Genomic DNA, 12,785 nt, shown 5'->3' on the forward strand with positions numbered 1-12,785 from the left:
GGTTGATGACTACTGCCGAATCGCCGTATACGAGTAATCGCTTGATTCCGAGGGTAATTGCTATTCAGAGTCCGTGGATGAGGGCTTCGTATTCTGCTTCATTGTTTGTAGCTTGCCATAATATCTGAAGGACATACTTGAGTTGTTTTCTGTCTGGAGAAATGAAGAGAACGCCTACACCGGCTCCGCCTAGCTTGAGTGATCCATCAAAGTACATCTTCCAATGGTCGAGGATGGTATTTGACATAGGTTGTTGAATCTCTATCCACTCGGCAACAAAATCAGCCAGGGCTTGGGATTTGATTGCCTTTCGTGGGGTGAAATCGATATTAAGAGCACCAAGTTCAACTGCCCACTTAGATATGCGCCCTGTTGCGTCTTTATTGTGTAGGATGTCTTCAAGTCAGAAATCTGTCACCACGGTAATCTTGTGGCTTTCAAAATAGTGGCGAAGCTTTCGTGAAGTGATCAGGAGGGTGTAAAGTTGTTTTTGCACGTGCGGGTACCGAATTTTTGATTCTGACAGTACTTCACTGATGTAGTATATGGGTCGTTGTACTTTATATGCACGCCCTTCTTCTTCTCTTTCTACGGCTACTGTTGTGCTGATCATAGTAGAAGTTGCCGCAATGTACAGCATCATGTCCTCGTATTTCTTTGGAGGTGTGAGAACGGGTGAGGTTGTGAGGTATGTCTTAAGTCTTTTGAAAGCTTCGTTGGCTTCTTCTGTCCACTCAAACTTGTCTGTCTTCTTTAGTAGTTTAAAGAAAGGTAACCCTTTTTCACCGAGTCTTGATATGAAACGATTGAGGGCCGCCATGCAGCCTGTTAGTTTCTGCACGTCCTTGATACTTCAAGGAGGGCCCATCTCTGTTATGGCTCGAATTTGCTTGGCGCTGGCTTCGATTCCACGATGACTGTCCAAGAATCCTAGTAGTTGTCCTGAGGGAACTCCGAATACACACTTGCTTGGGTTCAATTTCTACCTCCACCCCTTCAGGTTTTCAAAGGTTTGCTTAAGTCTTCAATTAGTCTGTCCGGGTTCTTTATTTTTACTACTACATCATCCACATATGCTTCTACGTTTTCGCCAATCTGATCATCAAGGCACGTTTGGATAGCTCTTTGGTATGTGGCACCAGCATTCTTGAGTCCAAACGACATGGTCTTGTAGCAGTAAGCGCCGAACGGAGTGATGAAAGATGTCTTGCTCTGGTCTTGTTCTTTTAATGCAATCTGGTGATATCCTAAATAGCAATCAAGAAAGGATAATAGAGCAGATCCTGTTGTCGAATCAACTATCTGATCAATGTGTGGTAGCCTGAATGGATCTTTTGGGCAGTGTTTGTTGAGATCTGTGTAGTCGAAGTACATGCGCCACTCGTCCGTGTTCTTTTTTTATACTAGAACTGGGTTTGCTAGCCAATCTGGATGAAGGATTTCTCTGATAAATCCGGTTGCCATTAGCTTTGTGATTTCTTTTTTGATTGCTGCCTTTTTGTCGAGTGAGAATCGTCGTAGCCGTTGCTTCACAGGTTTTGAACCTTCATTGACATCGATTCTGTGCTCAGCCAACTCTCTTGGGACAACTGGCATATCAGCTAGCTTCCAATCGAAGATATCTTTGTTGTCCTGAAGAAAGTTGGTGAGCACGAGTTCCTATTTTGCCGAGAGATGGGCGCTGATGGTTGCCATTTTGGAGGGGTCACCGGTGCCTAGGTCTATTTGCTTGACGTCGGCTTCTTTTGGTGGTGCGAGGATGCTAGGCTTTTTAGCCGGTATCTCTAGTTCTTCTGGGCTCATTTCTGCGGCAATAGTGGCTATTTCTTTTCTAATACTAACGGATTGTGCTTTGGCTGCAATCTGAATTGCCTGGACGTCGCAGTCAAAAGCACGCTTCAAATCACTTCTTAGGGAAAGTACACCGTTGGGCCCTGGCATCTTAAGCAATAGATATGGGTAATGCGGTATCGCCATGAATTTTGCTAGAGCTGGGCGTCCGAGGATTGCGTGATATGATGAATCGAAGTCTGCAACTTCAAACTTGATGAACTCTGTTCGGTAGTTTGAGGGGGTTCCGAAAGTAACTGGTAGAGTGATTTGTCCAAGTGGCATGGCTGCTTTGCCGGGTACTATCCCATAAAAAGGGGTGCTCATTGGCGTAATCATCCCGGCGAGTTGTAGTCCCATCTTCCTTAGCGTTTCTAAAAAAATGATGTTGAGTCCAGCTCCCCCATCGATTAATACTTTTGTGACAGTCATTCCGGCGATAGTTGGATCTAGAACAAGTGGGTAATGGCCTGCATTCCCTATGCTTGTCCATTGGTCTTCTCTTGAAAACTGGATTGGATATTGTGACCAGTTGAGGTATTTTGGAGTAGCCGGCTCTGCTGCCACGATGGTTCGTAGAGCTAGCTTTTCTTGATGTTTGCTTCTAGAATCTGAGGTCCCAGCGAAGATCACTGCTACTGTTCCCCGGGATTTTTTGAATCCCTTGTCTTCATGGTTGTCTTCATCTTTTTTCTGATTGTCTTCTTTAGTGTTCACCTTATTATTTTTTCTTATGTATCGCTCATTGAGTGTGTAGCAATTTCCGGTGGTGTGATTTCCTTTAGGATGCAAAATGCAACGCATGTTCTCAATGTCGTCATACTCTCTGGGTTTGGAAAGCTTCCTTGATTTATTAGCCATCGCCATGGTGTTGTCAGGTCTACGTTTTCTTTCCTGATGTCTGATGTTTCGATGATGTCGCTTGTCCGGGTTGTCTTGGTTGTTTTTGTCTGGGAATCTTTCTCATGTCTTCTCCTCTACAGTAATCATCTTTTCTACTGTGCGTCTAAATTCTTCATTGCTTCTCGGGTTTTCTTTGCAGAAGTCTTGAAATTGCCACCTAGCCATAATTCCATGAGAGAAAGCTTCGATTACTTCTCGTTCGGTGATGTCATGTACTTGGGCACGTAGTTCGCCAAATCATCGATAGTAATTTCTAAGAGTTTCGCCTCCTTTCTGCTTGAGTCCTTTTAATTCTACGTGGGTGATGGGGTGCGTAATGATACCCGCAAAATTTCTATAGAAAACTCTTTGTAGGTCTTCCCAATTTCTGATTGACCCTGGGTTTAATTTGTCGAACCATTTGAGGGGCATGGTTTCCAGTGCCATGGGAAAAAATAAGGTCTTGATATCGTCGTCTCCTCCAGCTAATTCAATCGACTACGAGTAAATTCTGAGCCACTGCCTTGGTTCGGTCTTGCCATCATATTTAGAGTGGTTGGACTGCTTGAACTTGTGAGGCAGTCGTATTGAAGCAAGTCTGTTTGCAAAACAGGGGAATCTATCATGCGTCCTGGCTTCTTTGTATTCTAATTCGGCACCTCTTTCCTGCTAACTATCGTTTTGGTGAGAGTAGTTCTGCGGGGATGTCTAAATAGGTACTTCGCTTCTGATCTTCCTTGGTTGTTCGATTCGGTAATTTGGACTGTGGTCCCTTCTACTTTCTCTGTTGTGACTTTCGCTTGGTCCCAGTCTCTCGAAAGCGGATTTCCTTTGATTTTGATCTCCCTTTCTACGAGATGTTGATCTGGCAGGTAGTCTTGAGCGGGCCCTTCCGTTGTGCGTCCTTAGGGCTGCTGAATGTAGGAGGTCTCAGAGCTGTTCCTGTTTTTCATTGGGAAGTGATGTCGCTCCGAGTTCTTCTAGTGCTTTTCGGATCTTATTGTAGGGTGTATTCGTCACACGTCTTTCTTTGACTTCTTGTTCTGATTTTTTCCTGTCGTACTCAGCCAGATCCGACTCATATTTGATCCAAGCTTCCTTGCGCTGCTTAGCACGACGTTGGCGTCCTTGTTTCAATTTGTTTCTTCTTTCTCTGGTTTGCCTCTAACTCTCAGTCTCACCATCGTGCCCCTAGATAAAGGGTGATATGTTGGACTCAGATTTGTCCGATGACCTGATGTCAGGTGCTTCTGGGGGGACCAGAGGTGATCGAGGACGGCGAACCATGAATACTTCTCGTGTGTGAATTGTTCTGTTATTGGTGCTAGTTTCCACACTGTTGGAGTTGTTGATGATTCTAGTAGAGGCTTCAAGGTCGCAGATCGAGTCTCCTTCTTGGTAGGGTAGAATTGCCGTCGTCGTCGTGCCGACTAGTTGGCTACCGCTGTCTTTAGGAACAGAACTTGGCCAGTGGACGATGCAGTCTTGAGATGTTATAGTCAGTACGAGGCCTTCTTGAGCTCCTTTTAGTGGCATTCTAAGCACCGGATCGAGGGATCCTTCGGGTCATGCCCGATAAGATTTTGCCATGTTGCGGAGTCCGAACGGAAAAGGACACGACTTCTTGGAGACTCTGAGTGTATTTCGAATTGTTTTCTTGATAGGCCGAGGCCGCGTACCAGAGCCCTGTCGAAAAAGAACTCGTGCCGACTAGTTGGGTACCGCTATCTTTAGGAACAGAACCTGGCCAGTGGACAATGCAGTCTTGAGATGTTATAGTCAGTACGAGGCCTTCTTGAGCTCCTTTTAGTGGCATTCTAAGCACCGGATCGAGGGATCCTTCGGGTCGTGCCCGATAAGATTTTGCCATGTCGTGGAGTTCGAACGTAAAAGGACCCGACTTCTTGGAGAGACTCTGAGTGTATTCCGAGTTGTTTTCTTGATAGGCCGAGGCCGCGTACCGGAGCCCTGTCGGAAAAGAACTCGGTAGAGATTCCATCTCGGATGCAGAGCCTGGGTTTGAGTTGGATGCGGAAATCCGCGAAATCTGAGCTGGATCAGATATCACGAGCTACGCGAATCTTCCGGCGATTTGATCTGTCGTAGTCACCGAAATAGAAAGGTTTTCATGGTGATCCGAATCTTCGAGGAGACAGCCTTGAAGCTTGTCGTTGTCGTTCGCCTCGCAGATCCATGAACCGAAGATGAAGGTTGATCCCATCAAGAAAATCATGTTTTTGAGGTCCGTCGAGCTCTCGGATGCAAATTCGCCAAAGGCCCCCTACCTGGCGCGCCAGCTGTCGATGTTTCACCACCGATTGGGCTTCAGCGTGTGCAGAACTCGACGGTAAACGCAAGAGACAGTCGATTTATCCTGGTTCGGGCCCTCGACTGTGATCGAGTAATAGCCCTACGTCCAGTCGGCGTTAGCCTTTGCGTTGGATTGATTGTAAAAAGTTGTGTTGCGTTCTCCGTCCTCTGTTTCTAGGAATGCCGCCCTACTTTATATAGTCAGGAGGCCAGAGTCCTAGTCGGTTTACAATGTAGAGTCCTAGTAGGATTATAGGGTAGTATTACTACTAGGATTACATAGGAGGAATCCTAATCAAACTAGATCTCCTCTCTTCCTTGTGGGGTATCCCGTGGGTCCCGTATCGACACAAGTATCTATTCAAAATATTCATCTACTTCAGACGTATTTTGCATGTTTTATCTATATATTGCATATGTTGCAGTGGCTATACACATATATTGCAAGTGTATGTTCCAAATGTATCGTTTGCTTCAGACGTATTGTCGGTGTTTCGAGTTACCACCGACGAGTAAATTTCTAGTATTGCATGTCTGGCTTGGATGGTGTGCTTAGAGGACACGAGGTTTATACTAGTTCGGGCAGAAAGTCCCTACATCCTGTTCGTCGCTGCTGCTCGTGTTAGTAGCACTGAAAGTTTATAGTAGGGGTTACAAACGAGCGAGAGAGCGAAATGATCCCAAGTCTTTGGTGAAAGGAGTGAGTGGGTGCTGAGAGCTCGATCACTGCTCGGCTGTGCGTTCGTGCCGTGCTCTTGTGCGGATCTATATCGGATCTTGATGGGTCGATCGGTTCGGGGTCCCCTTCATGGGGTGCCCTGCTTTCCCTTTTAAAGGTCAAGAGAAAGCGCGGGTTATAGCGGAGGAAAAGGAGAAGAACGAGAGAGAGGAGGGCCTCGAGGATCGCCGGGTCCTTCTTCTCCTTCATGCGGGTCCCGCCGACCCTGTAGGTGTCAACATGGACAGCTCCATGCCGTGGTCCTGTTCGTCACTGGCGCCATGCGCAGGAGTCATCCACCGATCATGGAGCTCCACTCCATCCTGGCGGACGTCGTGGTGAACTGACGCACATGTCAGTGTTCGTACGAGGGTTAGGCAGAACAGCACCGGTACGCCCGACGCTGTTCTTGATGTGAATCCTCAGGTATGGCCCGTCGTAGCCGCGGGTTACATCGGTGCGTGTCGGTCCCTTCCTTGGTGTTAGAGTTTTGACCCAGGCTCATACGCTTGGACCTAGAGTGGTTGACAACGGTATGGGTCCCCGTCGGGCGAGACGGAGCCCGCACCCAAGGGGTCTGGCGAGGCGGAGCCCGCGGTCTTGGGGTCAGGCGAGGTGGAGCACAAACCCAAGGGTCGGGCGAGGCGAAGATCGTGGCCTCGGGGTCGGGTGAGGCGGAGCCCGCGCACCTGGGGATTGGTTGGAGCTGTAGGTGCGCTCTTAACTGCTCGGTTGAATCAATGTTGATAACCATTAGCTCCTCCTCTTCGGGTACCCTAATATTGGTCCCCGACACGTATGTTGCAGGAATTGCTTTTCATGTTTCAAGTGTTTCATAGCAGGCGCATGTGATCCTGTGTGCGTGATACGGAGCGGGCGCAGGTGGTCCCTACCATACGACAGGCGCAGCAGCAGGTGATACAGCGCAGCAACAGAGCAAGTAGCAACAGGCACGTGTAGCAGAGCAGGCAGCAACAGGGGTGTCCAGGCGCGCGCGTCTGTTCGGATGTCCGGACGCTAGCCTGGCCCTAAGTTTTATAGTTGTTTTGACAAAGAATTTATAAGATTTTCGCAACATACTTTATATAGCCCACAACAACTTTTTTATAGCAAGCTTTTTCATAACTCATAGCTGAAATATACAGATCTTTAATTTCACATGTTACTCATAGTAACCGCAAAATTAAACCTGTTTATAAGTTCACGCTACGTACATCTCTTTGAAGGTCACATAGGTTTGTGTGTCTGGCCAGGGCGCTTCGCATGCATGCGAGCACTCACGCTTGCATGCGTGGGGATCAATGGACGTGCCGTGCGTGTCAACGTAGGGAAAAGTGGGCTCTGGTGGCCGATGCAGGTGCAATTTGTGTGGTAATTCTACGAAAATTTGTTACACAAATTAGCTTGTCACTACACTGGCATAGTGAAGCGGTTGTTAATAACTACATCTTCCCTCCATAAATTAAATCAATTTTAGGAGTTATCCTAAGTCAAACTTTCTTAGTTTGACCAACTTTACATAAAAGAATATCTATGCCAATAAAAATGTATAACATAAAAATATGTTTTATATGGTATCTAACTATATTAATTTTGTGTCATAAGTGTCTTTTTCCTATGAAATTTGGTGAGATTTAAAAATGATTTCACTTAGAGCAACTCTAGAAGTTTCTCCCTTGCTCAGATATTAGGTCCGTAGACAAGGTATATATTAAGCGGCTTCGGCTCCTCCTCTTTGCTTACTCAGTCTATTCGCTTGTTGGTTTTAGTCAGAGCTTATTAGCCAGTCAACAGTGTTGTCTTCTCACAACAAACCAGCACTAGCCGAACTTATCAGCCCAGAAACCAACCAGCGAACATGCCACACCATTGTTCATAGAAGCTTCTTTTGTCTCTTTGATCCAATGAACTAAAAGTTGATGGGCTTCTTACGACACTGTAGCAATTAACTCAAGCTGATTGCTGCCAAACAGAACTTATAGTCCCCCACTAGCCCGATAGGTAAGCAAGGTTTTATTGTCATCTATTACATCATTCTCCTCATAGCGCGATTACATTGCTTGAATGAAAATAGTGCACTAGAAATTACAAACATTAGCTTCCTCACGCGGGAAGCGGCATGTCCTGAGGCTTGCATCCTCTTAACAGTTGTGCACCATTTCATTAAAAAAAGATCACAAAAATCGCAAATTTGCAATAGACAACAACTACATCTTTACATCCATACAAACAAAAGTTCATGCACACAGAGATCACTAGATCAGCACCAATAATATTGGCAAATCCCTACAACTATAATATCGCGCCGGCTCCGGCTGTGCAGTACCGCATCAAGATGCCATGCTACGGACCTAGTCCATGCTGGTAGTAGAGAAGGAAGGTGAGGAGGTCTCATCGAAATCTACATGGAACATCTTCTCAACGGTGCACTAGTAGAAATGTTCACATCCCGAATTTCTAGTGACAAATCAAAACCGCGTCACAGAACAACACATAACTATGACAAAACTTTATGTTCGCCATAGATCAATTGGCGACGGACCTCAGCCACTGCCTATTATGACGAAGCCTAATATCTTCACAAATATCGTCATTGAACAATACATGATATCGTCATAGATCATACACACCACTTGATTGCTCATTTGTGATGCTCTGTTTTCAAATGGTAACGAACATGACTTCTTCATTAAACCAATTACTCATATGTGACGATCTATTTTTGAATTATATATAATGAATATCACTTCGTCATAAGTCTCTAGGTCCTTATCATGTATTACTGTGGGACCAAGTCCATCATGCCACACGTGTAATGTGGGACTCGTTTGACTTATATGGCAACCACGTGTAGCTGTGGGACCGAATAGCTTGTATGGTAGTCTCATGTAATAGTGGGTCCCATAACCGCCTACCAAATGTATATGTGTTGTGTAACTGTGGGATCCAACGTCTTGCGTGGTATGCCACGTGTATATGTCAAACCGAACCACCCATGTGGCAGCCACGTGCAACAGTGGGACCCACTGCAGTTCGCCACGCCCCGTGTAATTGTGTGACCTGACGTATTACGTGGCACCATGAGTAACAGTAGGTTCCACGATGTCCTGCCACATGGATAGATCATTTGTAGTTGCAGGTAGGGAATGAGATGGTCTGGATGAGCCTTAGTGAGCCTATGTTAATCGAGTTATGTCAAGCTGGCACTACGAGCCACGGGAGCATCCTCGGCATCAAACGCCCATGGACTAGACCAACACGAGCACAATTTACATTGGGTCAGCACCACATAACTAATTGGCCCCAAAAAGAATTATCTTATAAGTTTGGTCAAAGTCTAATTATCCTAAGAGCAAGTATAATAGCAGGCTGTAAGCCGACTAAATGCTGAGGTGGAGGAGAGAGGGGAGGAGAGAGAGAAGAAGCGGGCTGTAAGCTTACAGCCGGCTTGGGCACAAGAACCAAGAAAGTCTGTGAGAAAGACAAGTGGGCCATGTATTAACTGTAAAGAGTTAACTACTGTATGAGTGGGCTGAGAGAAGGCTACAACGAACCTTACAGCCAGCAAGCCGGCTGTATTATTAGCCTTGCTCTAAGTATGACTAAGTTAGTATCAACATTTATAATACCGAATAGTTATACTTTGAAACCATATTACAAACAAATTGACTTATACTGATATGATATCATAAATATATATAGATACTTTTATACATTGGTCAAACTTATAATAGTTTGACTTTGATTAAACCCATAAGGTCATTTTCTTTGGACGGAGGTAGTAGATGCTAAAAATTATCTAGGGAGATTCAAATGGGCGTGGTTAATAGGCCACCTAATTATTAGCTGGACATCCAGCTAACAACTGTTTCACTAGCTATCATAACCCAAAAAATAACAGCTAATAGATTGATAAAAGACATATTTGCTCCCTCACCTACCCTACCACATGCCCTCCCAGCAGTACCTAATATATTTGCGGCCCTTCTAATAGTAGCTAAAAGAGGAATGACATTATAGACAAACCATCAATGCATCCACATTTTGTGCGCTAGATTCGAATAACAGCTAAGCTAATAGTTAGCCAACCAATAGTTAGCTAACTTATATTAGTTATGAACTATTATCTAACTAACTAACAATGACACCCTTACGTTTGCTAGCTAGAAATATATGTATACCTACCAAAATATTTTCATTGGAGTGACAATTCCTTTTTCATACCCGTATAATAAACGAATTAATAATTAAGCATGACTGTTGTTATTTATCTAGTACCCTTTAGGTTCTCTTTTATCATGTGTTGGATGATTATATATTAAATCTAGCAAGATGATTCATGAAATATATCATTCTATTTTATGTAATTTAGTTTGCAGCTTTCTAATCCCTTTTGACTCATGGTTCTTACTCTAGAGTCTATGATTTCAATGACGTTTATTGTCACAAGAAATAATTTTTACACCATGAGATATCTGATCTTTATTATTTTGTTAACGCCATGACCTTGAGTTATATACACTACTACAAAAACCATTTCTAGATATGACTCTTTTTGGTAGAGGCTGCTCTATCGAAATTCACCTCTAAAAATGGTTTATGAGCCGGCTTGTGTCTCTGGAAATCGATTTTTATAGGCTGAGGCTAGGCTTGCCAGCCTCTAAAAATAGGTGAAACACAATAAAATTCACCACTTTTGTAAATCAAGCTAGATGAAAGTCATACTTTATATCAAAATTGTAGTGCTAGAAGATTTCTACAACTTAAATCAAGTTTTCTTTTTGAAACGTATTATTTTTATTGCAACCCATTTACAGAATATTTAAATAAAAACTATGGTCAAATACAAAGAACCAATGTGTAAAATTAATCAAGTAAATGTGACAAGAAAAATAATTTCGCAACCGTTCCCCGCTCCATTACAAACTTGACCGCTAAATATATGAAATTTAATTCACTGAGAGTGAGCTATCACTATACGCCAAAAATCCTCCGCGAAGAAAAGGCCCCCCTAATAACAAGTCAAACTTCTGTTTTTCCTTCTCTTTTAGAATCGCAAGCTAACAAAAGACTTTTAAACACACACAAGAAAGGGCAAGCATGACGAGTATGGTCTTAAAAGTCTTTTGTTTAAATAGTTGCGTACCAACAAAAAAATGGTGGAAGTGCGACAGGAATGCCTAAAACCATTTCGTCTGCATTATTTTGTTGGCTTCAAATAAAAGTTTTTGCTCCTCCCATGAAAACGAGCCAGAAAATCAAATCTTTGTGGTGCAGTGCACGAATCATAGTGGAATTGAGAGGACGGGACATCATTAGGAGTGAGCCCTTGTACTCGTGGTAAAAGTGTGCTCTGTTTCTCGTCATGGCAATTTTACAACCAAGTCAAAAGGGCAACATTCGCATGTTTATTTATGCAAGGAACGTCAAAATCCAGAGTACAGACTACGGAGCGCCACATTAATAACACGGAAAGGAAGCAAGAAAAAATGGCAAAAAGGAGACTATGATGAATCCATCCATCGTCAACGAAACGCCAGTTTTATCAGATGACGACGGGCATGGCACCCGCAGAGACGGGCTCACACGTACGACGCGCCTCGCCCTCGCTGGCCGCCGCCCCAGCGATCGAGCACTAGCAGGCAGGCTCCCCACCTTCCCCTCAGGCGCTACCTCGCCCGCCCTCTATAAATGCGAGCCTGGCACTGCGCCGAGCTTACCTGGAACAGAGACAGGGCAGGCCGCAGGCCATCCATCGCAGAGAGGGCAGCAGCACGCCAGCACCTGAGATTGACGGCGGGGCCGGCCCTTCGGAGCAGGTAGGGTGAGAGATGGGGAGGCAGCCGTGCTGCGACGAGGTGGGCGTGAAGAAGGGCCCGTGGACGGCGGAGGAGGACCAGAAGCTCGTCGGCTTCCTCCTCACCCACGGCCACTGCTGCTGGCGCGTCGTTCCCAAGCTCGCAGGTCAGAATCTCCCTCCCTGCACTCCACCATGTATGCATGTGATGTTGTGACTGGCCGGCCGTCTGTGCTTCCGCCGCGCTCCGGTTTCGGCTCCGGCTCCATCCCTGTCCCTGACGTCGTGTGTGTGGTTCGTGCGCTGCCGCAGGGCTGCCGAGGTGCGGGAAGAGCTGCAGGCTGCGGTGGACCAACTACCTGAGGCCCGACCTCAAGAGGGGCCTGCTCTCCGACGACGAGGAGAGGCTCGTCATCGACCTGCACGCGCAGCTCGGCAACAAGTGCGTTCGTGACGGATGAACTGCGAAATGCTTCATGGTTTTCTTGGGCTCCGCTCGCCATCAAACGCCTCCGGGTCGTTTCACCGCGGACTACTGGTCCTCTGTTTTGTCGCGCCTCACCGCATGACGCTTGACGCAGGTGGTCCAAGATCGCGGCGCAGCTACCGGGGAGGACGGACAACGAGATCAAGAACCACTGGAACACACACATCCGCAAGAAGCTCCTCCGGATGGGGATCGACCCCGTCACCCACCTGCCATTGCAGCAGGAGCCGCCCGCTCCTCTTCCTCCGGAGCAAGAGCAGGAAGAAGAACCGCATCAGCCGCAGAACGGCGGCGAGCTCATGCAGGAGGGTGCGGGGGAAGACGACATCACGCCGATGATCCAGCCGCACGAGATCATGGCGCCGCCGCCACCACGTCCGACGGCGGCGGCAAGCAACTGCGGCTCTGCTGTTTCCTCTGCCTCGGCCGGGTCCGCGTCCGTGGTCTCGCCGTCCTGCTCCTCCTCAGCCTCAGCCTCGGCGGCGTCCAGCGTGGAGGCGACGGAGTGGCTGGAGCCCATGTACCTGTTCGGCATGGATGGCATCATGGACGCCGGCTGGGGCGGCCTCCTCTTCCCCAGCACCGGCGCTGGCGCTGGCGGCGGCTTCGGCTTGGGCGCCGTCGATCCGTTCGACCAGTACCCCGGCGGCGGCTTCGATCAAGACGACCACTGGATGTGAATGTGACGCGCGTGATCGTCGTCCTAGCAATGCACATAGATTCGCCGCTTCCCCTTCCATCTCGCTTAGCAGCATAGCGCC

At 46.6% G+C, this 12,785-nt stretch overlaps 1 protein-coding gene across 1 annotated transcript; it reads left to right on the top strand.

The window, feature by feature from the left end:
* Positions 1–11,483: 11,483 nt before the first annotated feature.
* LOC136529612 (MYB-like transcription factor ODO1) lies at positions 11,484–12,785 on the top strand. The gene is made up of 3 exons (XM_066522688.1): positions 11,484–11,704; positions 11,850–11,979; positions 12,119–12,785. The coding sequence occupies exons 1-3, from the start codon at positions 11,572–11,574 to the stop codon at positions 12,702–12,704; spliced, it is 849 nt and encodes a 282-aa protein (XP_066378785.1). The 5' UTR covers positions 11,484–11,571; the 3' UTR covers positions 12,705–12,785.

Source organism: Miscanthus floridulus, chromosome 19, assembly GCF_019320115.1.
Source record: "Miscanthus floridulus cultivar M001 chromosome 19, ASM1932011v1, whole genome shotgun sequence".
NCBI classification, from domain to species: Eukaryota; Viridiplantae; Streptophyta; class Magnoliopsida; order Poales; family Poaceae; genus Miscanthus; species Miscanthus floridulus.